At 47.2% G+C, this 27,986-nt stretch overlaps 1 protein-coding gene across 7 annotated transcripts in view; it reads right to left on the minus strand.

Annotated features, from left to right (window-relative positions):
- KIAA1671 (KIAA1671 ortholog) overlaps nucleotides 1–27,986 on the minus strand; it is a 239,253-nt gene that overhangs the window by 137,644 nt on the left and 73,623 nt on the right. For 6 of the 7 annotated variants that reach the window (XM_049866975.1, XM_049866973.1, XM_049866974.1 and 3 more), the window contains exons 4-5: nucleotides 24,890–27,739; nucleotides 17,300–17,434 (exon numbers count right to left, since the gene is read on the minus strand). In XM_049866975.1, coding sequence (XP_049722932.1) covers nucleotides 17,300–17,434; nucleotides 24,890–27,739 — 2,985 coding nt within the window. The remainder of the gene's footprint in view (nucleotides 1–17,299; nucleotides 17,435–24,889; nucleotides 27,740–27,986) is intronic. The other variant, XM_049866972.1, reaches the window with a different exon arrangement.

The following is a 27,986-nucleotide window of genomic DNA, read 5'->3' on the forward strand; positions in this document are numbered from 1 at the left end:
GGGAGAAGTATTTGGGAATAAATTAGAGCCCTAGTGGCTACAAGGCCTGGGATGGAGGAGTGCAGGAAAGGGTGCAGTCCGGAGGGCTCCTCGGAGGAGGTGGCATGGAACTAAGGCTTGAAATACAACAAAACATTCCTCTTTACAAGAGACTTGAGTTCAAGTTGAAGATTCCACATCTCTGGAAAGACATCTGATGAAGTCAGAAACACCATCTCTATAGTCACGGTGCTCTCATAATAGGCTACCTACCCCCTACAGGAAACCCTGGTGGCATAGCATTTAAGAGCTACGGCTGCTAACCAAAGGTCGGCAGTTCAAATCCACCAGGCGCTCCTTGGAAACCCTATGGGGCAGTTCTACTCTATCCTATAGGGTCGCTAGGAGTCAAAATCGACTCAACGGTAGTGGGTACCCCCTAGACACACATACTCATTAACAATCAAATAAAAGCAGAATTTTTTTCCAAAAAAAAAAATAATAATTTCTTCAGAGGAGGAACATCACCAGTGAAGACAAACGGGACGGCCAGCAACAAATGGAGATTGCTGAAGAATGTCCCAACCTCAGCCTGGCAGCTCTGCTGTCAGGCTGGTAACAAGCTGGTGGGGAGCAAAGCTGGTGAAACAAGAACCAAGCTCAGTGGCATACATAAAAAGAAAATCTAAATGGCCTCCAAAAACTCATTTGTGTGTTTGTTTTCAGGTTTAGCCTGAAGGTTCTAAATGTACAAGGGGCCAAAAAATAATAAAAGCTAAATGTTGAAACTGGATCGCCTCTATCCTGCCCTCTGGCGGTCACTTCTGAACACTGCCCAAGAAAACCGGCGCCTTCTTTAGTCTGGAGGAAACCTGGTGGTGCAGTGGTTAAGAGCTATGACTGCTAACCAAAAGGCTGGCAGTTCGAATCCACCAGGAGCTCCTTGGAAACTCTATGGGGCAGTTCTGCTCTGTCCTATAGGGTCGCTATGAGTCAGAATTGACTCGACGGCAATGAGTTTTTTTCCTTCAGTCTAGAAGGCAGATGCCAGGAAAGATGGGGACACTGGAGTCAGAAAACCCCTGGAAGGCACTTCAGTCATTTCCAACACCAGGGGAATGTGGAAGCTTCCGGAAAAGTCTGACAGCTGTCGAATGAGTCCTCCCTCTGGCACCTGCCTGCTGTGCAAGTCCAGACCAAATCACTTCACTTCCCTGAGCCTCAGTTTTCCCATGGACCTCCCAGAGCTGCGGCAAGGACCCAGTGAGATAATATGTGCAAGACAAGAACCCCAATGCTTGGTGTGTTAATTGAAGGCACCTGCCCTCACTAGTGTCTAAAGTAAAAATATATACATATGTATCTATATCTCCGACATATAAGAATCGTGAGGTTTCACATTAAATCAACACCGTTGGTTTTGCTCGAAAAACTGGGTAATGCAGCCACTCCAGGCGAGGATGGGCTGCAGTGCAGCAGCGCCCACTCCCTCCCCATTTATCACTAAACCCACCCCTCTGGAGCAGCTCCTCCTGCAGAATCTCCAGGGAAAGCGCCTGCAAATCTGGGTTCAAAAACCCTGAGGGGACCAGGTGGGTCTGTCCGAAGCCTAGCCCTCAGGAACCATCTGCAGCTCTGGAGCTTTCTGCAGGTGGTTTGGAGCTAGACTCTGTCCTCAGAACTCTACCGCTTCCACTAAATTCTCCATTTCCCCAGTGATGAGAAGACAGGACCAGCGCCCTGAGGGGCTTCCCTTCCAGGAACTCTCTGGCAAGGACAACAAATCACCGTGGCAAAATACGCTGTCAAGCCTCCTGGCCATTACTCAGGCTGGTCCTCCTGCCTGGCCGCCCTTCCTGACTCTCTACCTGGTCAACTTATACTCACCCGTCAAGGTTCGGCTTAAATGGTACCTTTCTGGCTTTCCACAACCAAGTTGAGGGAGAGCTAACCACTCCCTTCTCTGTCGGGCTAGTTAACTGTGCCCATATATGTCTCCCAGACTCAGCTGCTGGCTCACTCACTCAGTCAGCAAGCATTTACTGAGCATCAATGCTACATCACACATTATTCTGAGGACGGGCAACACTGAGGTGAATGGGAGAGTCAAGAACCCCACAATCCTGCAATTCTGGTTTGGGGGAGGGGAAAGCAGGCAAAGAATCAGCAGGTAAATAAATAATAATTTCAGATAGAGGGTAGAATCGTAAAGAAATTAAAGCAGTGGAATGGAATTAGAAAGATTATGGGGTTACACATGACAGCCAAAAAACAGAAACTCAAATGTCCATGATAAAAACTCAAATGTCCATCAACAGGGGCAGACTACCCAGTAAACAAGGTAAGCACGGGCTTACTTGCGTTTACTTACTAATCTGCAGTGAATAATTTCACATGTTTTTCACCACATCCCGTGTTTATCTCACTTACTGTCAGGGGCTGTAAATTTGAAGAGGCTTTGATCCTATAGGAAGTTACTATCAGGTTGGGAGAGAGACAAATGCCAGCCACATCTAGAAGAAGATTTCACGTAGTGAAAAAATGTGAAATTGTTCACTACGGATGATCTGGTAAGCAAGGTATGCACCATGCTTACCTTGCCTATTGGATGATCCGCCCATGGATGAATGGATAAACAAAATGTGATATATTCATACCCACAAAAACCAAAGCCGTTGCTGTCGAGTCGATTCTGACTCATAGTGACCCTATAGAACAGAGTAGAACTGCCCTATAAGGTTTCCAGGGAGCAGCTGATGGATTCAAACTGCTGACCTCTTGGTTAGCAGCCGTGCTCTTAACCACTGCGCCCCCAGGACTTCTATATCCATACAATGGAATGTTATTTAGCCATACAAAGAATGAAAAACTGATACAAGCTACAACGTGGATGAACCCTGAAAATACGCTCAGTGAAAGAAACCCATCACGAAAGGACAAATAGTGTATGATCTCATCATATGAAATGTCCAAAATAGGCAAATCCATAGAGACAAAATGTAGATTAGTGGTTGTCTAGGGGTTAGCGGCAAACCCTGATGGCATAGTGGTTAAGTGCTACAGCTGCTAACTAAAAGGTCAGCAGTTCGAACCCACCAGGTACTCCTTGGAAACTATAGGGCAGTTCTACTCAGTCCTAGAGGATCCCTATGAGTCGGAATTGACTCGACAGTGACAGGTTTGTTTTTTTTTGGTTTAGGGTTCAGTGGGAATAGTAGGGGTCGAGAGGTATGACCTTACTTGATTTCTTTTAAGGGAGAAATACCTGGCAGAATCTACTAAGGCTAAACATAGATTCCCTACCACTTAGCACTTCCACTCCTGACTGTACACCCAGCAGGTGTGAGTACTGATGGCCACCAAAAAACACGTTCAAGGACGGCAGCATTAGCAGTCATAGCCCCAAACTGGAAACAATCCAAATGTCCAGCAATAACCGAATGGATAAATACACTGTAGTATATTCCTATAACAAAATACATAGAGCAATTCAAAAGTACAAACTACTGCTACATGCAATAGCACGGGTAGATCTCACAAACAATACGCAGCTAGAAGGAAGCCACACACAAGAGACCATGCACCGTGAAATGCGTTGTGAGGATTCAATGGGTTAACACGTGACAAGGGCGGAGGATTTCCTCCCTGCTGCAAGCAGACACCCCAGAGCGATCCCGCACAGCTCCAGGAGGGGGCGCGGACGTGCCGGGTTGGCCGCCAGGCCCCAGGAGAGCTGCTTTGTAAGGAGCCACCGCCAGTATCTATGACAGACTCCTCTGGGACAGGTCGGCACCCAGCTAGGGGCTCTCCACAGCCTCCGTCCCGGGGAGTCCGTACAGCCCTAAAAGCTCCGGGCCACACTCCTGAAACCGAATCCAGCCCGGCATGAAGCCATCCTTCTTCCACCAAGAATGCGAGGAGACGCCCTCTTCCCCTCTCCCTCCCCCAACTGGAACTCTGGAAAGTCTGAGTCCATAGGCCTGGATCTAATCCAGTCATTGCACTTTCCTCGGGTGTGTCCTTGGGCCAGGCACCACCTCAGTCTGGGCCTCAGGTTCAACACCTCTAAAATGGGCATCTTCCAAACCACTTCAGGTCTAGTGAGGTCAGGGATGGAACAGGCCAGGCACAGGAGCCAGGAAATGGGGTCAGCAAGTCTCAAAGGGGCTCCAGGTCTCAATATCCTCATCTTCACATGGGGACAATTAATATCATCTCTTTAGGGTTTAGGAGGATTAAATGGGATAATGTTTATATAGTGTTTAACGCACTGTCTGCCCCGTAGAATACATAGCCATAGTAATAAAGGCAAAGGAGCCCTGGTGGCAGAATGATTAAGTGCTCAGCTGCTAACCAAAAGGTTGACAGTTCAAACCCACAAGCCACTCCATGGGAGAAAAATGTGACACTCTGCTTCTGTAAAGATTAAAAAAAAAAACCCATTGCCATCAAGTCAATTTTGACTAATAGCGACCCTATAGGACAGAGTAGAGCTGCCCAGAGGATTTCCAAGGAGCAGCTGCTAGATCTGAATTGCCAACCTTTTGTTTAGTAGCTGAGCTCTCAATCTTTATGCCACCAGGGTTCCTTTGTAAACATTATAGCCTTGCAAATGCTATGGGGCAGTTCTCTTCAGTCCTATAGGGTTGCTATGAGTTGGAATCGACTCGACAGCAATGTGTTTTTTTAGTTTATTAACAGCAAATTCTTGTAAAACACCTACTAGGTGTCAGGTAGTTCAGTGGTAGAATTCTTGCCTTCCTTTGGAAGATCCAAGTTCGATTCCCAGCCAATGCATCTCATGTGCATTTACCACCCGACTGTCAGTGGGGGCTTGTGGATTGCTATGATGCTGAACAGGTTTAAATGGAGCTTCCAGACAAAGACTAGGAAGAAAGGCCTGGCAATATCCTTACAAAAAAATCAGCCAACAAAAACCCAACGGATCACAATGGTCTAATTCCGTCATGCATGGGGTTGCCATGGGTCAGAGACAACTTGATGGCAGCTAACAATAATGCCTTGTGTACGTTAACTCATATAACTTCACGGCATCTCTATCAAGTGGATTCTATGATGATGCCATTTTACAGATGGGAAACAGCCTCAGAGATGTTAACAATTCACTCGAGGTCACACAGCTGGTAAGCCAACGTTAGGATTCGGCCAGGTCACCTGGCTTAGAATACATGCTCTTTCCTGTATGCATATTATGCGTCAATTTTAGAAGCTGTTTTTTAATAGTCTTGCCCAGATGCTGAGACAGCCTCCTCACTGGTCTCCCGGCTTCCAGCTCTCTCCGCAATGTCCACTAGAGGGCTCAAACCACACCTCTGATGTCCACTAGGGGGCGTGCTCAAAACTGCACCTCTGATGATATGTGGCCCCACCAGCTCCTGGAAAACCCCATGCTCTCCCATGCCTATGTAGGCACATGCCATTCCCTACATTGGATTCCCATCCTGCTGGCAAATTCCTTCTTCCACTGGGCCCAACTCTGACGTTGTTCTAGATTCCTCCCCTGTGCTCACCGCAGCAGCCTGTGCTTATCCAAAACCAACCTCCTTATTGTGTGTGGCCAGCAAGGCCTGGTGTGGTCCGACCCCTGCCAATGCCCTCATTCCTCACTCTCTCCACCCCTGCCTCAATGACGTGCTTATGATAATAATAACATTATGATAATTCATAAAGTAATGTAATAACAATAATAATGTGTTCAAAATGTTCAGTAATGGTAGCTGGGCACCATCCAGCTCTTCTGATCTCACGGCAAAGGAGGCAGTTGTTCATGGAGGCCATGAGCCACACATTCCATTTCCTGTTCCTGCTCCTGACACTCCTTCTTCCTCTGTTGCTCCAGGTGAACAGAGACCAATTGTTGTACCTTGGATGGCTGCTTGCAAGCTTTTCAAACCCCAAGCACTATGTAATGAACTAGGAGGCAGAACAGAAGCACTAAACATGTTATTAGGCCGATTAACTGAGATGTCCCATGAAACCATGATCCTAAACCTCCAAACCAAGGAACCAAATCCCATGAGGTGTTTGGTTGTACATAAGCAGCCTTAGCAGCTACTCTTTTTTTTTTTTTGGTCATTGTTATAAATATGTCAAACAACTTTTGCCAGTTCAACTTTTTACTGGTGTACAGCTTATTGGCAACAATTACATTAACCGGCTGTGTAATCCTACCCTTAGTCGATGCAATTTTTCCATCACTGTAAACCGAAACTCAGTGCTCCATAACCAATAATCCTCGCTTCTCCCCTTCCTCCTGTCCCCAACAACCACTAATAAACTTTGGTGTCTTCTTTTTAAGTAAGTGAGGTCATACAATATTTGTCCTTTTGTGATTGACTTATTTCACTCAGCATAATGTCTTCAAGCTCCAACCATACTGTAGCATGATTACAAGGGGGAAAATGCAGAACGGAATTTCCAATTCACATGAAATCCAGACTTTCTGGAGCCATGGAGGATGGATGAACCCCTGAAACTACTGCCCTGAGCCAAGTTTTAAACCTTAAGCCAGATCCTCTGAAGTATTCTTAAAACCAAACAATAGTTTAGCTTACCTAGTAGAGAAGGTCTGCCTTGAGCATTGTGCTCTTTTAAGATCTATCTATATGGGATCAAGGTGGCACAGTGGTTAAGAGCTTGGCTGCTAACCAAAAGGCCAGTAGTTCAAATCCACCAGCCAGTCCTTGGAAACCCTATGGGGCAGCTCTACCCTGTCCTATAGGATGGCTATGAGTTGGGATTGACTCGACAGCAACAGCTTTTTTGGTATATGGGATCAAATTGACAATAGCAACTCAAAAGATTAGATAGGAAACTTAGAAGACAGTGAGTTTATGCTAATGGGGAAGGAATAACTTGGAAAAGGAGGGTGAGAATGGTTGCACAATTCAAAGAATGTAACCAATGTCACTGAATTGTGTATGTAAAAATTGAATTCCTGCTATGTATATTCTCAAAACAACAAAAATAAAATATGTTAAAAAATAATAATGTTTAATAATAATAATGTTTATTATTATTAAACACATCAAGCCCCAGGACCTTTGCATTTGCTGTTCCCTCTGCCTGATGCTTTCCCTCTGATTCTTTACATGGATGGTTTCTTATCCTTCAGGTCTCAGCTCAAATGTCAACTCATCAGAGAAGCCCTACCTGACCATCTAATATGAACTGCCCCAACCACACTGTACCCAGTCATTCTTGACCCCAATACCCCAACTTATTTTCTTCACAGCACTTGGTACCATCTGAAAGTCTCTCTTTTTTGAGTTGTATTATGACTATGCCCCCACGCTAGAGTAAGGTCTCCAGGAGCACAGGAACTATGTAAGCCTTGTTCACTGCTGTAACCAAAGGGGCAATATTAGTGCATGGCACACAGTAGTGCTCAATATATATCTGCTGAATGAATGAATGAGTGAATAAATGAAAGAATGGCTAGCACTTATCACCCTGGATTACGTATTTGTAAATGGTCTGTGGCTGTGAGCAATTTAAGGACAGAAACTAACTGTTCATCTGTATATATTTAGAGCTTTGTGTACATTAATAACTGGGTAGAGGATTGATGGATGGACGGGTAGATGGATGGATGAATGGATGGACGGATGGATGGTTGGATGGGTGGATGGATGGATGGATGGATGGATAGATGGATAGATGGATGGATGAATGGGGGGATGGGTGTATGGATGGATAGGTGGATGGATGGATGGGTGGGTGGATGGGTGCCATGGGTGGGTGAGTGTAAGGCAGATGGATGTATGGATGGGTGGATGCATAGGTGGATGGGTGGGTGCATGGGTGAGTAAATGGGTGGATGGGTAAATTGATGAATACAAAATACCCTCCAATGCATCTCAGACACAACTGCTCCTTTGCATTTGTTGTTGTTGTTAGGTGCCATCAAGTCAGTTCTGACTCACAGTGACCCTATGTACAAGAGAACAAAACACTGTCCGGTCCTGCACCATCATCACAATCATTGCTGTGTTTGAGCCCATTGTTACAGCCACTGTGTCACTCCATCTCAGTGAGAGTCTTCCTCTTTTTCACTGACCCTCTACTCTACCAAGCATGATAGCCTTCTCCAAGGACTGGTCCCTCCTGATAACATGTCCAAAGTACATAAGATGAAGTCTCACCATCCTCCCTTATAAGGAGCATTCTCATTGTACTTCTTCCAAGACAGATTTGTTCATTCTTCTGGCAGTCTAGGGTATATTCAATATTCTTCACCAACACCGTAATTCAAATGCACCAATTCTTCTTCAGTCTTCCTTATTCATTGACCAGCGTTTGCGTGACTATGTGATGATTGAAAATGCCATGGCTTGGGTCAGGCACACGTTAGTCCTCAAAGTGATATTGTAATTTTTTAACACATTAAAGAGGTCTTTTGTAGGAGACTTGCCCAATGCAATATGTCCTTCGATTTCTTGACTGCTGTTACCGTGGGCATTGATTGTGGATTCAAGTAAAGTGAAATCCTTGAGAACTTCAATACTTTCTCCATTTATTATGATGTTGCTTATTGGTCCAGTTGTGAGGATTTTGTTTTCTCTATATTGAGGTGTAATCCACACTGAAGGCTGTGGTCTTTGATATTCATCAGTAAGTGCTTCAAGTTCTATTCACTTTCAGCAAGCAACGTTGTGTCATCCGCATATCGCAGGTCACAGGTTAATTAGTCTTATTCCAACCTGATGCCATGTTCTTCGTATAGTCCAGTTTATTAGTTGCTCAGCATACAGACTGAATAAGTATGATAAAAGCATACAACCCTGACGCACACCTTTCCTTATTTTAAACCATGCAATATTCCCTTTTCCTGTTCGAATGACTGCCTCTTAGTCTACATACAGGTTCTGCATGAGCACAATTAAGTGTTCTGCAATTCCCATTCTTTGCAATGTTACCCATAATTTGTTGTGACCCACACTGTCGAATGCCTTTGCATAGTCAATAAAACCCAGGTAAACATCTTTCTGGTATTCTCTGCTTTAAGCCAAGATTCATCTGACATCAGCAATGATATTCCTCGGTCCATGTCCTCTTCTGAATCCGGCTTGAATTTCTGGCAGCTTACTGCCCATGTGCTGCTGCAACCATTTTTGAATTATCTTCAGAAAAAATTTTACTTGTGTATGATATTAATGACATCGTTCAATAATTTCCACATTCTGTTGGATCACCTTTCTTTGGAATGGGCACAAATATGGATCTCTTCCAGTAGGTTGGCCAGGCAGCTGTCTTCCAAATTTCTTGGCACAGACGAGTGTGCGCTTCCAGGGCTGCATCATCCATTTGTTGAAATATCTCAGTTGATATTCCGTCAATTCCTGGAGCCTTGTTTTTCACCAAGGCCTTCAGTGCAGCTTGGACTTCTTCCCTCCATACATCAGTTCTTGATCATATGCTACCTCCTGAAATGGTTGAACGTCGATCAATTCTTTTTGGTATAGTGCCTCTGTGTGTTCTTTCCATCTTCTTTTGATGCTTCCTAAATCATTTAATATTTTGTCCATAGAATTCTTCAATATTGCCAACTCAAAGCTTGAATTTAAGACCTAGGAAACAAAAGCTTTCTGGTCTGTCTGGTTTTAATCCAGAAAAGAAACTTTAATCAGCAATCTAAATTGTTTAATTCTTCTCCAGCCCTTTTACAACCCAGCAATGAAAGACAATAAGCAATTGACAAATAGAATTAGCATGTGTCAGAGGACTCCTGGTCTTCCTAAGAGCCTAGGGTGCTGCCCTATATCTCTGCACTAAGCTCTATAGTCACCCTCATCATCCTGACTCACCCAGGCAGAGAGTATCACCCTGGCTTCTAAACCAGCTCCCGCCCTATCTGTGTGTTCCACCTCAACCTTCCTGGCTTCTCCATGCCCTGCTCCCCAGCAGACCTAGAGCCTTTGATGATTGGAATTATGTCTTCCCATCCTTGCAGCCCAGAGGCCAGAAAGCATCTCACGTAATATTGCACAGATGCTTGGCACCTTTTCTCTTTTGGCCTAGATCCTGGTTTGGAGACCCAAGGCTTCTTTGTCAAGCAGCCAACAGTCCCTATTTTCTTTCATACTGTGTGGTAAACAATGCTAGGTAAATGGCCAATGGCCATTCAACTTGGCCAGCTTTCCCAGACTCTCTTGCAGCTAGGGGTTAGCCATATGATCCAGTTCTCTTGTTGCTGGGTGTCATTAAGTCGATTCTGACTCATAGCAACCCCACGTGAGAGAGTTGAAATGAACCATAGGGTTTTCTTGGCTGTAATGTTTATGGAAGGAACCTTGGTGGTGAGTGGCTAAGCACTCAGCTGCTAACCAAAAGGAAGCAGATCATCAAGATCTTTTTCCTGCGGAGCCTCTGGGTGGGTTTGAGCTGCCAACGTTTTGGTTAGCAGCCAAGTGCTTAACCGTATATGCCACACCAAGGCTCCTTGACCAGTTCTAGCCCATGGTATGTAAATGGACATCTCCTAGAGGGTGCTTAGGGGAAGCTTTTGCTTTCTGGATGAAAAGGGCAGCCGACACAGCCCTTCTGGCTTCTCACCTCTTCTTGCCTAAAGGTAAGCGTAATGCCTGGAGAAGTGGCAGTCATCTTGGGACCATGAAGCATGAAGCCCGAAGGAAAGCTCAAAAGACTCTCAGGAATGCTGAACCAAGCCAGCAGCTGCCCACCTCAGATATCTTGCAGTGGTGAGGCCAATTAGCTCCTTTCAGCGAAGCCACGTGAGCCATAGTCCTAGTACACACTCAGTTCATTGTGAGGTGGACATATGCCCAGCATTGAATGTGGGAATTGAGAATGCCTGTAATACATTAGGGGAGGAGAGCCCAGATCCTGGGCAAATAAAAGACCACAGGACCTGACAATCTGTAATCACAACTTATTTTTTAAATACAATATTTGATGATTTATTTCTAGGAATTCATATACGGTCTTACGTTTTGATCTTTGCTTTCCTACTTGAACACCCAGTCAACCAACTGAAATTCAAAGAGAATTTGTAACCAGGACCAAGGTTGTGTCCCTTGGGGGGCCACCTCATGAGTTCCCTGTTATCTCAAGTTGATCACATTCACAAGAACTACTGTTCTCGTCATTTGAATCCAAATGTTTTTGTTTTGTTTTCTCTCATTTCCCACTCAAGTCGTTAAGGGACTTCCTGGGCAAGCCTTGCATACAAAGATGGCGGCATGATGCCAACAGAGCTGCCAGGAGGTGGCACCACCCCTGGAAAACAAGGACCACAAATTCATCAGCAACAGATACGGGTAGAGCTGAATAGGGGTAGGGCTGAACTCAACATTAAAACCCACACTGAGGTACCTAATGCCCTGGGTGGTGCAAATAGTTAACATACCCAGCAGCTAACTGAAAGGTTGGAAGTTTGTGTCTACCCAGCGAAGCCTTGAAAGAAACCCTGGTAATCTACTTCTAAAAAATCAGTCATTGAAAACCCTGTGGAACACAGTTCTACTCTGACACACATGAGGATGAGGTCGCCATGAGCCAGTGTCAACTCTATGGCAACTGGTGTTGGAGTGAGGGGTCTCCAGGAACAATGTATCACCGCAAAGTTTAAAAGACACTCTAGACCCTCCCTGGGATTGCTGGTTTCGTCCATTTTATGGAACACAGTTTCACACTTTTAAGCCTCTGCACAAGCTGTTCCCTCCCCCAGAACAAGCCACTTCTCTCCAGACCACACCCATCTGACAAACACCTCTTCATCCATCAAGACTTTAAACAAGTACCCCCTTTCTGGTGAGATCTCCCCACATACTCCCTCCTCTGGGGAGCCTTTGACACTTGGGTGGATTACATAAGAGAACACGTGCAAAGCACATGACATATGCCTGGCACATAGTAAATGCTCAATAAACACTAGCTGTTCAAACCCACTGGAATTGTTAACCTATCTTCTGATTTATGCCAGTAATACAATAGGGGAAGAGAGCCCCAGTGCCCAGCACAGCACCTGGCACACATAGACAAATAATTAGCACATGCATAGGTAATACATAAATTCAAAGACTGAAGCCCCTCAACACTCCACCCCAGCCAAACAGGTCTATCTACTGTCCCCCAAATATACCTCTTGCATTGCTCCCCCTCCATACTCTAGCACATGCTATTCCTCCTCCCAGAATGTACCCCCTCTCATCCTGCCTTTGCCTAACTAGATCCTCCAGGCTGTCTTCAGGCCTCCTGGCCTGTGGACTCTGGGAGGCTGAGGGAGGGAAACTCCAGGGCTCCCATATTCAAGGCCTCGCACATAGCAGGTCTGCAGAGGGATGACCACACGACTGAATGATCAAACAAATGCCGACCGACAGGTTTGGGGATTTGACAGAAAATTCCTGAGGTTACCAGAGGTCTGCCCGCCTACAAAGGAATCCCACATCTGGTGATCCTGTACCTTCAGGGTCATGGGAGGGACCTTTGGGGTGAAATGGGACCCAGGTCACAGTTCACACCTGAGTCACCATGTTTTATGATCCCTGTGGCAGTGCAGAACAAAGGCTCGATTTATGAGGAAAAGAGGGTGCAGCCACCCAAGGAGGAGGAGAGAGGAGGCTCAGCACAGGACCTGGAGCTATCAGGAGGACCAGAGGCCCCAAGGGCACCCCTGAAAGGAACAAGGGAGATGGGAGACAATGAGCACTGGCCAGGGCATCAGAGAGGCTGCGCTCCAGTCCCAGATTGGCCTCCAGCTAATGTGGGACCTTGAGCAAGATACTTCCCCTCTCCAGGCCTTGGTTTCTCCTCAACTGCAGAATAAGTGGGTGGGGTAATTTCTAAGGCTGAGGACACTTTCCTGTCCCATAAATAGCTCTTTAAGGGAACTTGGGGAAAAAAATGATAGCATATAATAATTACTAGCACAGTAAGAGCAGCTAATAATTATCAGAGGCACTGGAGGTTCAGTGGTAGGATTCTTGCCTTCCACGTGGGAGACCCAGGTTCGATTCCCTGCCAGTGCTCCTCATGTGCAGCCACCACCTGTCTGTCCATGGAGGCTTGCATGTTGCTATGATGTTGAACAAGTTTTAGCAGAGCTTCCAGATTAAAACAGACTAAGGAGAAAGGCCTGGTTATCTGCTTCTAAAAATTAGCCAATGAAAAACCCTACGGATCACAATGGTCCAGTCCATGACCAATCAAGGGGATGGTTCAGGACCACGCAGTGTTTCGTTCCATTGTGTGTGGGGTCACTGTGCATAGAGGACTGACTTGACAGCAATTAACAGCAATATTTATCAAGCACGTGTTCTGTGCTGGGTATTGTACGAAATGCTTCCTAAGCATCATATTGTTCCCACTCCATCCTCCTACCAGTGTTGACAAGTTCAGGTGATGGTTAAGAGCACGGACTCCAGACTCAGACCTTGGAAGAGATACTTCACAGCTCTGAGCCTCGGTTTCCTCATCTGTAAAATGGGGGTAATAACAGTACCTATGTCACACAGGGAAACCCTGGTGGCGTAGTGATTAAGTGTTACGGCTGCTAACCAAAGGGTCAGCAGTTCGAATCTTCCAGGTGCTCCTTGGAAACTCTATGGGGCAGTTCTACTCTGTCCTATAGAGTCGCTATGAGTCGGAATCAACTTGACAGCACTGGGTCTGGGTTATGTCACACAGTAAGCACTGTGACAGATATTGGTATTATTGTCGTTCCCCATTTTACAGAGGAGAAGAAAAGAGAAACTAGTGGTAAACCCCCTCACTTGCTCAAGGCCTCCGGAGAGAGGTAGGGCCATGCCTGCCTGACCCATGCTTGGGCTTTGCCCAGGCTGTGGTTCAGCCAGGTGTGGGTGGGGCTATGCAAATCAGCAGGGCATCAGCCCCAGCAGATCCCAGGCACCCTTCAGAGGACTGCTGAGGCAGAACAGCTGGTGGCCAACCCTGGGCTGAACAAATATCCTGTTCTCAGCCCCAGGATGCAGCCACAGGATGCAGGGGTGTCCTGTTTCCTCCTGCAGGGAACACACAGAACGTGGCAGGCCCACAGGGAGAGAGGGCTGGCGGGAACTGGCAGCCAGCCCAATGCACCCTCCCATGGCAGGGTGTCCCATCAATTGCTCTTTCAGAGAACTTAGAGGAAAAAGCTGATAGCAAACAATAATTAATAGGACTAGCCCAGAAGGGAGACAAGCCCAGGTTCCTTCCCAGCTCCCTCACTTGCTAGCTGTGTGGCCTTGGGCAAGTGGTTTAATCCCTCTGAGCCTCAGTTTCATAGTCTGCATAATGGGACTCATACTTTCTACCATGGGGGCAGGGTGGGAGTTGATAAGGCCTTAGACATGGGCTCAAAAACTGGAGCTGAGCCTAAATTAGAAACTAACAGCATACACACACACAAAAAACCCATTGCTGTCAAGTCAAATCCGACTCGTAGTGACTCTACAGAATGGGGTAAAACTGCACCATAGGGTTTCAATGAGTGCCTGATGGACTTGAACTGCCAACCTTTTGGTTAGCAGCTGTGGCACTTAACCACTACACCACCAGGGTTTCCTAACAGCACAAAGGCACTGATAAAAGCAATGGTGGGAATAACAGCAGATGTTTATCAGAGTATTTCAGTCACCCCTTTAGCTGCCTCATGAGGTACTCAGTGCAAATCTGACCAACTTCCTGAGGAGTAGGAACAACCAGCAGGGCCAAGGGGTCAGAACCATAGCTCCCTCCTGGCTGGTCACCTTGCCTAAGTCAGGCCCTCTCTCTGGGCCTCAGTTTCCCCATTTACAAAGAGAGTTGGGCTAGGTAGGAAAAAGGGAGCAGGGAGAAATGGGAGGAGGGCAGGAGAAGGTGGAAGGGAAGGAAAGGTAGAAGAGAAGGAGAGGATAAAAAAAAAAAAAGAGTAGGGGGAGAAAGAAGGAAAAACTGTAGCTGCAGCCAAGGTATTAACTGAGACTTTAACCTGTGCTGAGTGATCTCATTTACTGCTCACAAAAATACTCCTGAGACCAGGTAGGGCCATCCCCCTTTCACAGAAGAAAAAACTGAGACCCAATAAGGTCCATCAAGCCACTTTCCCAAGGTCACACAGTGGCAGAGCTGGGATGTGAGCCCACTTTTTTCAGCATCTAAAGTCCAACGCTAAGGTCCCTCCCAGTCAGGCTGTTGGAGCAACCAGAAAGGGAACTGAACAACACTGACTCCTGGTGGCTGCTCCCTAGAATTGCAGGCATGAGTCCTGAAAGCAGGGAAATAAGATCTGAGGCCCCATCAGGTTGGGGCTATGTCCCCTAACCCAGCCTACCTCTGGAGGTGTGGAAATTAAGCAGGCAGCAGTGGGGCATGGACCTTGGGGGCCAGAAGAGACAGCCAAGGTGATCCACCGGAATACTCTAAGGACAAAGGCTCCTCAATGACAGAGTGTGAAAGAGGAGAAACTGGGCAACGAGGGAGGATGCCAGCAAGCAGAGACTATAAAAAGTCGAGTTTTAAATGCTTTTCTCCTCATGACCTTTGTCTTCACACACACACACAAAAGTTCAATCAGATAAAAAGTGCAATTAGACAAGCTGAGTCAGTGCCACCTAAGAGTGAACAGAGAAAAGCTTAAGAAAGAAATCAGTGGAAGAGAACATTTAAAAAACAACAACAACAAAGCAGATGGGTTTCAAATGTGTGTGGGTCTGTGGCTGAGATCTGGACACTTGAGGAACCTTCTGGGGCTGGTCAGCAGAAATCCCACTGAGGTCTGGGTTCCTTCCCCAGCTCTGTCGCCCCAGTCGTGAAGCCGGGCTCTCTCACCATAGCTGTTCTCTTATCAGGTTCCAGCAAGCACTCTGCCCCAAAGACCTTCTTCAAACTCTTTTTACAGAGGAAGAAACTGAGGTTCAAGGAAGTGAAGTTTCCTATTCATGACCAACAAGCTAGAAGGGCTGGACAGATGAAAGCTGGATCCTATGTCTCCAAGATGCAAACTCAAGCACAAATGTCACTGACATGCATGGAGCTATGCAGTCAAAAAGGGCCTCATGAGTGGAACACTAGTGTCACCTCATTAAAGAAGCACTTTGTCTTGGAAGCCCTCAAACAGGACCTGGGACACCAGAGGGACTTCAATAGTAAGCCTAAACCAAAATCCAAACCAAACCCTTTGCTGTCAAGTTGATTCTGACTCATGGCAACTCCATGTGGTACAGTGTAGAACCTCTCCATAGGGTTTTCTTGGCTGTAATCTTTATAGAAACAGATCGCCAGGCCTTTCTTCTGTGTCACTGCCAGGTGGGTTCAAACTGTCAACCTTTAGGTTAGTAGACAAGTGCAAACTGTTTATACTATTGCAACTCTCCAAATATCACAGAACTCGAATTAAAAAAAAAAAAATCACAGAAAATCAGAGGTGCTCAGGCCCTGGAACCCACCTGGGTAAACTGAGGCCCACAGAGGAGGCAGCTTCCCCACAGTAATGCTGCACCATGTACCCACCTCCTTCCACAAGTAGGCAAACAGACTGAGAAAGGAGAAGTGCTGGCCCAAGGAGACACAGCTAAGTAATAGCCAAATGGATACTTGAAAATAAGGACAGTAATAATAAAATAATGATAACAATAACACTAAGTGTTTGATGTGCGCCCAAGATGGTTCTAAGCACTTCATGCACTATCTCATCCAAGCCCTACATCAGCCCTGTAAAGTAGATACTATTATTGTGGCCATTTTACAGACAAGGAAACTGAGGCCAGAAGCCGATCCAAGGTCACAGCTAGGATTTGAACCAGGTGGTCTGGCCCCAAACACCAGCTTTCCACTATTTCTCATCATTACCACAACTATAATGTATCAAACACAATGCTATGTACTGGGCCACACACATAATCTCACTCCCTCCTCGAAACATCATTAAAGAAACAGAGATCACATCACGTTTTCCAGACAAAGAAACTAAAGCTTAAATAATTTGTTCAAAATCTCAGAGATGCTGAGAGGAGGCAGTGCTGGGATTCGAACCCTGGACTTTCAGATCCCAGCGCCTGTTCTCTTAATCTCTCTGTGCCAGGCAGCTGGTGTTACTTCCCTATGTAGGGCTGGAAACATGTGAAGAGGGAAGGCCCCCTGGCAGAGCCACCGTACACCCTCCACGTCGTGAACCACAGCACAGCCGGTGAGACAACACCAGATTTCCAGCCAGCCACCCAGCCAGCCAGCCACGTGCCGGTCCTCCACTCCTGGCCCAGCCACCGCGACTCGCCACGGCCATATCCCGGACCACCCAGCGGTGTCTGAGGACCAGCACCGCCTGCAGGTCCCACTCAGCCACGCTGCTGTCACTCACCACGAAGGGCCCGCTCCTCTTGTCCCTGCAGAAGCTGTGGCTTCTCCGGGGTCCGTAGGCGGTGGGGGACACCTGCCGGAGCGGCTGCTCATCGACCTGGAGGCCATCTCCCGTCCCCAGGTCCTGCAGCAGCACCTGAAGGTCCAAACACAAGAAAAGAACTTTACTGGGTGGAGGAGGGGAGTGTTCCGGTTACAGGAAGAACGTGTCACTACACTCCAAGAGTTAACTCCTACGTGGCCTCAGTTAACTCCTACGTGCCTTAACCTTTCTGAACCTCGACCACCTAGGAAAAGAACAATAACAGCTGTACCCAGCTTCTAGAATTGACGGGAAAACGAGCGAGGAAGAGCACCCGAAGTGCATGCCACGGTCCACCACCAGGGGGCAGACGGCACGAGCCCTGGGCGCCAGGCTTGCCTTGTTTTAGTCTCAGCCCTGCCCTGCCTCGCACTTGGCAGCCCTCCGTAAATGTTGTTAGGTGCAGTCCAGTTGGCTCAGATTCATAGCGACCCCACGTGACAGAGTAGAACTGGCCAGTAGGGTTTTCTAGGCTGTAATCTTTCTGAAATTGCCAGGTCTTTTTTCCCCGCAGACACTGCGTGGTTAGGTTAGCAGCTGGGCCCCTAACCGTTGTTACCACTAGTGCTCCTTCCATAACTGTTAGTAGCCAGCTTCATTGCTGCCACTGGTCATACGTGGAGACCCATTTACTTTCCCACCACCAAACACACACACACACGCACATGCAGACATAGAGAAAATAAACATGAATGGAATCATACTACATACGCCGGTCTGAATCCTGTCATTTTTCCCACTTTGTCTATATAGGGAATGCATTCACAGGTCAGTGAATACGAGACTCCAGAATGTGGATTTGACCTGCCTCACATTCTCCACACAGACAAGGAAAGGAAGGCCCAGAGAGGGAAGGGACCTGCTTAAGAACACACAGCACTGGTGAAGAGCAAGGCTGGGTCCCTGATCCCTTGCCTCATGTTCTTTTTGTTTGTTTGTTTTGGTGCCATATGTGACCCCTGGAGTCCCTGAGTGGCATAAACAGCACTCAGCTGCTAACTGAAAGGTTGGTAGTTCGAGTCCACCCCGAGGCACCGCTGAAAAATCAGCCATTGAAAACCCTGTGGAGCACAGTTCTACTCTGACACACATGCAGTTGCCATGAGTCAAGTCAACAGCAACTGTTTGCTTTTCCGTATCTGTGTCTAGACAAGGGTTGCTCAATCTTGGCATGACTCGTATGTGCAGCCAGAAAATTCTCAGTCGTAGGGTGCCTGTCCCGTGCACTGCAGGACGTTGGGCAGTATCCCTGGCCTCTACCCACTTGAATCCAGAAGCACCCTCCCTTCAAGGTGTGACAAACAAAAACGTCTCCAGGCACTGTCAAATGTCCCCTGGAGGGCAAAATCACCCCTAGTTGAGAACTGCTGGTCTAAACACATATACAGAAAGAAAAAAGGGTCTGGAAGGGTGTGCCCCATTTATGCACTGATCACTGTGGGGTGGGTCTTTGGGGAGATATTCTTTCTAAGCCATGTTTCCGTAATATTTTAAATTCTTACACAGCATTCACTACTTTTGTAAAGAGAAAAATGTGAAGGTTAGAAATGTATATAATTCATGAATCACTGTGAAGTGTAGGCAAGTCCCAAAGGACATCAAAAACTGTAACAGTGGCTGAGTATGGGGGATTGGGAAGGGAAGGGAGATACTTACCTTTAATTTTATATGCCCTAGTAAGGTCTGAAGGACCCCGGATGGCACAAATGGTTTGCACTCAACTGCTAACCTAGGGGTTAATGAGTCAAACCCATCCAGTAGTACTGTGGAAGAAAGGCCTGGGAATCTGCTTCCACAAAGATTAAAACCAAAAACCCACTGCTGTCAAGTCAATTCTAGGAGCCCATCAAGATTACAACCAAAAAAAAAAAAAAAACCCTACGGAGCAGTTCTACTCTGTAACACATGGGGTCACCATGAGTCAGAATAGACTTGATGGCAATGGGTTTGTACGGTTTGAGTTTTTAACAATCAGCATTTTGTTTTTCTGAGATACTTTTCTTTCCCCCAAGACCAAGAACCAAAGCTCTCTGGGCAGAAGAGAAGAGAGACACAGGAAGGTAGTCAAACGCTTTCTGATGCCTTGGTGAGAAAACAGATCCCCTGACAATGAGAGCTCCTGGGCCTGTGCACTCTGGGCGGGCGTCCAAGGCTGGGCTGAGGGGCCGAAGCCAGGCCCAGCCCCACTCAACACCCCAATTCTCTGCTGCCATTCGGGCCACTGAGCAAGGCGTTGGTGAACAGACACATTTCCATGGCCTATTCCCTCTGCCACCGCTCCCATAAATTCCCTCTGCCACCGCTCCCATAATAGCAGGAGGTGGGTGCGGGCAGAACCATTCTCTCTAAGTGCATCTTTAGTGCCTACAGGCAGAGGGGATGATGGGAAGCCCTGACTAGGCACCTCTGAATGCCCCAACATACTAGTTGCTTTATCGTAATTCAGCCTGATAACACAGCTTTGAGGCCGGGATCATTGTGAACTCCATTTAACAGGTGAGGAAACTGAGGCTCAGAGAGGTGCAGTGTCTGCTTTACAGTTAGAAAGTGGCAGAGCAGAGATTCAGACATGGCCTGTGTGATCCTGAACATGGTGATTAACCTCTTTAGGAAAAGACGTGAATTCAAAGCCCAGCCTCACCACTTACCCTCTCTTAGACCTGAGGCAAACCTTAGGTTAATATTACCCTGTTGTCTAATCTCCACAACAACCCTTCCAGGTTGGACCCCTTTTACAGACAAGAACACTGAGGCTCAAGGAGGTGATGGGGCTTGCCTTTAATCACTTGACCAGAAAGAGGCAAAGGTGGGATTTGAGCTCTGGTTTGCTGATGCCGCCAATCTCCTGTCAGAGCCACATCACACATGAGGACGTTAAGTCAGTTTCCACACTGCACCCGGAACACGCCATGATTTCTCCTGCCTCCAAAATTTTGCACGTTATGCCCCTGCCAAGAATGCCCTCCCCTCACCTCATTGGCCCATCGAAATATACATCCATCTCTCAAGATTGTGCTCAAGCCAGCACCTCCTCCAGGAAGCCTTCCTGGGCCTCTTCTCCAGCCCCTCACACCACATTGTATCATTTCCTAGCCTTGAATCACCATGTCCCATTTCCCCATGGAGATCAAACACTTGCAGAGGGTGGGCTCCATTCCCCGGATTTCTTCCTTACCTCTCACAGCTCCTCATTCACCACAGAGTGAAAGCTTGTGTATTGGACCACACTTGGTGTCATGGATAAATTGTGCCCCCCCCCCCAAATGTGTCAACTTGGCTAGGCCATGATTCCCAGTATTGTGTGGTTGTCCCCCATTTTGTGATCTCCAAGCAGAGAGAGGAAAGACCTCACTACCACTGAGAAAGAAGAGCTGGGAGTAGGGCACGTCCTTTGGACCCAGAGTCCCTGTAATGAGAACCTCCTAGACCCAGGGAAGATTAATGCCAAGACACGTGGGGATCTCCAAGGAATGCTGAGCCCAACAAGGACCTGCCACCGGAGCCGACAGAAAGAGAAAGCCTTCCCCTAGAGCTGGTGCCCTGAATTTGAACTTCTAGCCTCCTAAACTGTAAGGGAATAAATTTCTGTTTGTTAAAGCCATCTATTTGTAGTATTTCTGTTACAGCGGCACTAGATAACTGCTATGTATTGAATTGTGCCCCCCCAAAATGTGTGTCAACTTGGCTAGGCCGTGACCGTGTGACTGTCCACCATTTTGACATCTGATGTGATGTTCCTATGTGTTGTAAATCCTACTTCTATGATGTTAACGGGGCAGGATTAGAGGTGGTTATGTTAATGAGGCCAGACTGAGGATTAGGTTGTATCTTGAGTCAATCTCTTTTGAGATATAAAATAAGAGAATCGAGCAGAGATGGAGGGACCTCCTACCACCAAGAATGAAGAACCAGGAGGGAAGTGTGTCCTTTGGACCCGGGGTCCCTGTGCTGAGAAACTCCTAGGCCTATCCAAGGGAAAACTGATGACAAGGATTTTCCTCCAGAGTAAAGAGAGAGAGAAGGCCTTCCCCTGGAGCTGATGCCCTGAATTCAGACTTCTAGCCTCCTGTGCTATGACAGAATAAATTTCTGTTTGTTAAAGCCATCTACTTGTGGTATTTCTGTTATAGCAGCACTAGATAACTAAGACAACAACTAAGACAGAATTTGGTACTAGATGAATTTGGTACCGGAAGAGTGGTAGTAACAGACATCTAAAATGTGGAAGCGGTTTTGGAATTGGGTAATGGGTAAAGGCTGGAAGAGTTTTAAGATGCCTAATAGTAAAAGGCGAGATTGCCTTAAAGAGACTGTTGGTAGAATGGTGGACATCAAAGGCAATATTGGTGAGGGCTCAGAAGGAAGTGAGGAAGCTACAGGAAAAGTCTCTATCATCTTGGAGGGTACATATAGAACCACCCACACAATGTTGCTAGCAATGTGGACGTTAAACATGCTTCTGGTGAGGCTTTAAAAGAAAATGATAAATGTGATTGGAGGATGGAGAAAGAGTGACAATTTTTATGCAGTGGCAAAGAAATTGTCTGAATTATGTTCAAATGTTTGGTGGAAGGTAGAACTTATAAGTGATGAACTTGGATATCTGGCTGATAAGATTTCTAAACAAGATCTTAAAAGGACCACGTGGGTTCTCCTTATAGTAAAATGTGAGAGGAAAAAGATGGACTTAGAAATGAACTGTGCAAAATGAAAACAGAACTTAAAGATATTTGGAAAATTCTGTTGTATAAACTAAGGACATGGGTCCTAGAATGTTCACCAAGAACGTGGCTACACAATCTTTTGTTAAAGAGAGTAAGCCTGTGACTGATGGATCTAACCAACTACCACAGCAGAAAAGCCATCAAATTAGACTGAAGGGGACAGAGAAAGAACAAAAGAATGCTGTCTGCCTCTTGGAATTCTACAGGCAGGAAACAGGCCAAAGGAGCTATGTCTGTTGTTCTGGTTCTGGGGTGTGAGGATGCCATTACGGTGTGCCAGGGGTATGGGGCTGCCACCCAAAGCTGAGGGAGTGGGGCTTCCATGCTGAAGGGGCAGAAGAACAGGCCCTGCCAGGGCTAAGAGGGTGGGGTCACCCTCTCAGATGGACTAGAAGAATGGGGCCGCCAAAACCCAAAAGAGGAGAGTTGCTGTCCCAGTAGGCCTAGAAGGCAGAGCTGAAGCCCCGGGCCAAGGGGTCTTCTCCCACAATCCAGAGAACATGGCCAACACCCAGAGTCTGGATGGCAGGGCCATTGTCCAGATGGTTTTAGAGTACAGAGGATTATTTTCAAGCCTTCAGAACAAATGCAAATTGTTCTGCTAGGTTTTGGACTTGCTTGGTGCCTGTTATATCTTCTTTCCCTCCAATTTCTCCTATTTGGAGTTGAAATGTCTATCTTGTGCCTGTTTCGCCACTGTACTTTGGAAACAGATAACTTGTAATCTAGATATCACAGGTTCACAGGTGAAGAGGAATTTTGCCCCAGGATGGAATATGCCTAACCAAAAAAACCAAACCCGTTGCCATCGAGTCAATGCCGACTCATAATAACTCTATAGGACACAGTAGAACTGCCCCATAGGGTTTCCAAGGAGTGGCCGGTAGATTTGAACTGCCGACCATTTGGTTGGCAGACAATCTCTTAACCACTATGCCACCAGTATACCTATGGTCTCATCCATATTTGATTTAGATGATTCAGAAGAGGAGATTTTGGACTTGGAGTCAGTTTAAGACTTTTGGGATGATATGATGGGGTGGTAAGCACATGAATTTTAGGGGCCAAAGGGTGAAAGGAGTCCTGGTGGCGTAGTGGTTAAAAGGATGAAATGTCATAGATTAAATTGTGTCCCCCAAGTATATGCGTCTACTTATCTAGGCCATGATTTTCAGTATTGTGCGGTTGTCCTCCCTCTTGGGATCTGTGAGCAGGGAGAGGAGGGACCTCACTACTACCGAGAAGGAAGAGCCAGGAGCAGAGCACATCCTTTGGACCCAGAGCTCCTGTGCCGAGAACCTCCTAGACCCAGGGGAAGATTGCTGCCGAGACACATGGAGATCTCAAAGGAATGCTGAGCCCAACAGAGACCTTCCCCGAGAGCCAAAAGAGAGAGAAAGCTTTCCCCTAGAGATGATGTCCTGAATTTGGACTTCTAGTCTCCTAAACTGTGAGAGAATAAATTTGTTTGTGAAAGCCATGTACTTGTGGTATTTCTGTTATAGCAGCACTAGAGAACTAAGACACATGGTTTTAAACACTGGCTTTGTTGCCTGCTGCTGTGAGACCTGGGACAAGTTATATAACCTCTCTGAGCTTCGGCTTTTTCCATCTGTACAAGAAGATGAAAATACCTGCAGCAGATGCTGTCAGTGCCCTGCTCAAAACTCAAGTACACAACAATGATGAAGGTATCCTACTGTGTGATGGCTTTCTCTCCACCATTGAGCACGGAACTAGCCAGGATAGAACAGCCTGAGAGTTAGTAACCCCAGGAACAGCCTCAGCCAATGATAAATGGAAATTGGAATTTTCCCAATAAAATAAATACTCCAGGTGCTCTGTCCTGATGAGACAACTCAGAGGTGTGTGTTCTCTGCTGCCACCCAGAGGTATCCAGTGGGATTGCACCTCAGTTGCCCACTCTGATAACCTGCTTGAAAACACTATCACCTGCCTTCCTTTCTCAGTCTCACTTCTCCACTGCCCTGCCAGTTCGCCCCATGATCATCTCTTAACAAAACTACTTGCAACCAAAAGCTTGTCTCAGGTCCTGTTTCCAGAGGATCCCAAACCATGACGATCCTTCTCTCACGGGATTGTCATGAGGCTCAGATAAGATCACTCATCCACTCATCCACCAAATATTTCTTGAATATCCACAAAAAAGGTCAAGCACCATACTGGGCAGGGGGCACAACATACTGGTATACAGCAGGTGCTCAATAAATAATACCACGATTATCATTCGAGGCCAGAGTTTGCAAGCTGGTGGCCAGGGGCTCTATATAGTCAGCAGACAAGTTTTATTTGGACTGAACAATATTTTCTTAATAAATTGTCCTCCTTTATATAATGGGAATATTACACATAAAAATCTAGAGTTTCAGACTCTTTTGATAAACCAGATCTGCCATCCCAGGGCCAGCTTTCTCACACGTCCACAATTAGCCGGAACTGAGCCACAGTTGCCCCCCTTTAGACAGGGCACGAGCTCTCTATTTGTCACAATCCCCACCACTCCCTAGAGTCTTACACCCAGTTTCACGCCACTCATTTATGTACCCACCTGAGTTTGAGACCCCTGGCCTAGATGCTTCATCAATGTTTGACAAACTGAAATAGCCACTTGGGCTGGGAAAGGGGAGTGTGCTGTCACATTGCAGGGATTGCAACTAATGTCACGTAACAATATCTGTATAAATTTTTGTATGAGAAATTAACTTGAGCTGTGAACGTTCACCTAAAGCACATTAAAAAAAAAAAATTGAAATAGCCTTCTTACCTTGTGGCTGTCTCGATTCCCTGACTCCCGCCGACAAGGCCCCATTTTGGTCTCCTTGGCCTCTGAACTCTCCCCGGGGAGGCTGGGCCTCCCTTTGGGCTGCTCTTGTCTCCTCTCTCTGGCTTCTTGCATGATGGACAGGCCTTCTCGAATTTTGGTGGGGGGACCCTTCTCCGAATAGGCCCTCTTGATGTCCAGTGGCAACCTTCCACTGTCCCGTGGGTGGTCACCCCACTGGGCACCCTTATCCTCATCTTCCCTACCGATGGATTTCCTCGGGGTCCCTTTCTTCTGGTCAGTAAGGGGTGGCCTGGACAGCACATTCGCCCCGCTGCTCTGATCCTCCCCCCAACCAGAGGACTTGGACTCAGCCGAGTAACTGTGACACTTGGGGGTGTAATGTTTACTGGCAAAGGCCTTCTTTTCATCCTCAGAGATGCCCAAGATGTTTTTCCTGGGAACCACAGGACGGGGAGAGGTCCCTAGGTATTTTTCAGAAGCTGGGTGCGGCAGGGCCCACAAAGGAGGGTTAAATTTGGTGCTCGTGGCTGAGTCCAGGGTCTCCACCAGCTGCTTGCCTGAGCTGGGGGTGGAACTGTGGTTTGTTTCAGCAAAACTGGCCTGTTTCCTAAGACCCTCTGTTTGGGATGCCTCCTTCAGGCTTCTCCTACCCCGTTCCAGCCTCCCTTGGGGTGAGCTGCTGACTTCGGCCGTAGGACTTTCTTTCTTCTCCTGAGCTTCCCCAGGGCCTTTCGTCGACTGCTCCTTGTACTCAGCCATCAAGGCATCAATATCCAGAACACTGGATCGATAGCCATCTTTGGTTTTACCTGGGAACGTCTCCCTGACCACATCCGTCTTCCTTCTGACAAGATTGCCAGCTTTCGAGTGACTTATTAAAGTTAGGGTAGTTCTGGGAGCATTGCTGGAGGACATCTTGTTCTCACTGTCCTTCCAATTGTTCTGAAAGCCAGTGACGTCTTCTGATCCTTGATGAATCCGTAAAGCATCAACATCAATGATTCGTTCACTAGAAGGATCCAGAATCCTATCCCCCAGAGATAACGGACGGTCAGCTGGCTTCAAATTCTTTGAAAAGCTGACATTTGCACACTCTCTTCCCTTAGCCCAGGTTTTACTGCCCACAGACTGCAGTGGCTCTTCATGGTTAAGAGAAACTAAAGTAGGTGTTAAAGAATGAGGAGATGGAGGGGGAGGTATTTTTCTAGAATGTTCCATCACATTTTCAGGCCCTGGGTTAACAACATTCTTGGCTTTTTGAGCATCAGGAATCTGATATGTTATTGCAAAAAATGTCACCTTGGGTTCCACAGGAGACCCTTGCTTCTCTGGTGGAAGAGTCTGGACCAGTGACACGTCTGGGTTCACTTCCTGGGTCCCCACTCTATCATGGGACAGTTGAGGTTTCCTTAAGGCACGAGCTGTAGGGGTCAAATAATCTGTCTGCCTCTGCTCCACCTTTGAAGAGTGTTCTGGGTTGAGGAAGCGGAATTCTTCAAACTTCACATCGTGGGGTAAAGTCCGACGCCTCCACCTCTCCATTCTCTGGTCCATGTGACTTGTTTTCCGCATTTTCACTTCCGGTTGTGGCGTCAGAGTCGGCCTTGGGTCATCTTCGCTGGCGGCCACAACAAGGGGTCCTTTCTGCACAGATAACATACCTGGATGTGCCTGTGCTCGGAAGTCAAAGGGCTCATCCTCAGCCCTGGAAGGAGGATCTAGAAGCCAGCCCTGGGGTGCACCCCTCTCTTCCCTTGAAAGGAAGCCTTCCAGCTTGTTTCCTGCTCCTTCAGGTTCCTTGGGCTGGACCTCATGGATGCTGGCCTTGACTGCCCTCACAGCGGTAGCCTCAGGCACGCAGGCCCTGGCCGAACGTTTGCAGGCAACTGCAGGGCTCAGCTCCGAGCCCTTCTCTTCACTGACGACCATGGTGGCGTTATTCCAGTTCACCAAGGCCCCACCTGTCCATTTTGGTGATGGGCAATTGTGCCCAAACACATCCTTTGGTTCTCGAAAGTCAGGCTTTGGTGCCATGGCCTCATGCTTCCCTCGAGCTTCCCAAATTAAACTGGCTCTTTGGACAGACCCAGGCTGACCTTCCAAACCACCGTCCAGGTCCACAGGGGGGACCTCAGGAGACAGCCGCCTCTCCTTCTGTGAGAGCAGAGATGTGCTGCTCCTGAGCGCCAGGGCTTTCTCCTCGTGAACTGTGGAGATGGCCTCACTGTGGGCATGCTCCCCCACTGTGTGCACAATGGCATACTTTGGCTCAACCCGTTGGGATGTGGGAGGGTTTTCCACATGCTTATAGAAGGGGTTATTAGTGCGCTTGTCTCCCAAAAGATATTTTTCTGGGAGGGGCGTGTGATACCATTTCAGCTCACCGTTTGAAAGGGCCGTTTGTCCCAATTTCTCTGTCTCAGGATTTTCGAACCACCTGGAGTTGTCTTTCTTGGGGTTTCTCTTTTCTGGCAGGACCTTTCCCAGCCAAGAGCCTTTGTCAGGCCTGGGTCTGCACTCTGAGACAGGGGTATCAGGCACATCACCAGGGACTGTGGCCGAAGGAGAGCATCTCAACTGGTCGGCCACAGTGTGTCTCTCTACGTGATGCTCAAACACCGTGGCCCACACGGTCTGGAAGTTTCCATCATCTTCCGGAGCGACATCAGGAGTGCAAGGGGACCCCATCAAGTTTTCACGTGGACAGTTGTCTGGGTCTTGTTTAGAGCTGTCTTTCTGCTCTGTCTGCTGGGCTTTCTTCTGGAGCGTCCCAGGCTTCCAGGGGCTTCTTGGGGCAGATGATCCATCCAAACAATGCCCCTCCTTCTGCTGGAAAAAAAAAAAAGAAAGAAACAATCCAACGTTAAAGGATTCAAAATAGGAAGGGAAATGTGAGATGATTGAAACGGCTGCTTATAAAATCAAAACAGCGATATATCAGAAAACGTAAAAGGCTGAAAACATCTAGCGTGACTGAGAATGTGGGAAAATAGACATTCTCAGACACTGCTGGATAGAACATAATAGATACAATTTTGGGGCAATTTGGCGTGATTATGATTTTAAAATATTCATT

This window comes from Elephas maximus, chromosome 22, assembly GCF_024166365.1.
Source record: "Elephas maximus indicus isolate mEleMax1 chromosome 22, mEleMax1 primary haplotype, whole genome shotgun sequence".
In the NCBI taxonomy this organism is placed as follows: Eukaryota; Metazoa; Chordata; class Mammalia; order Proboscidea; family Elephantidae; genus Elephas; species Elephas maximus.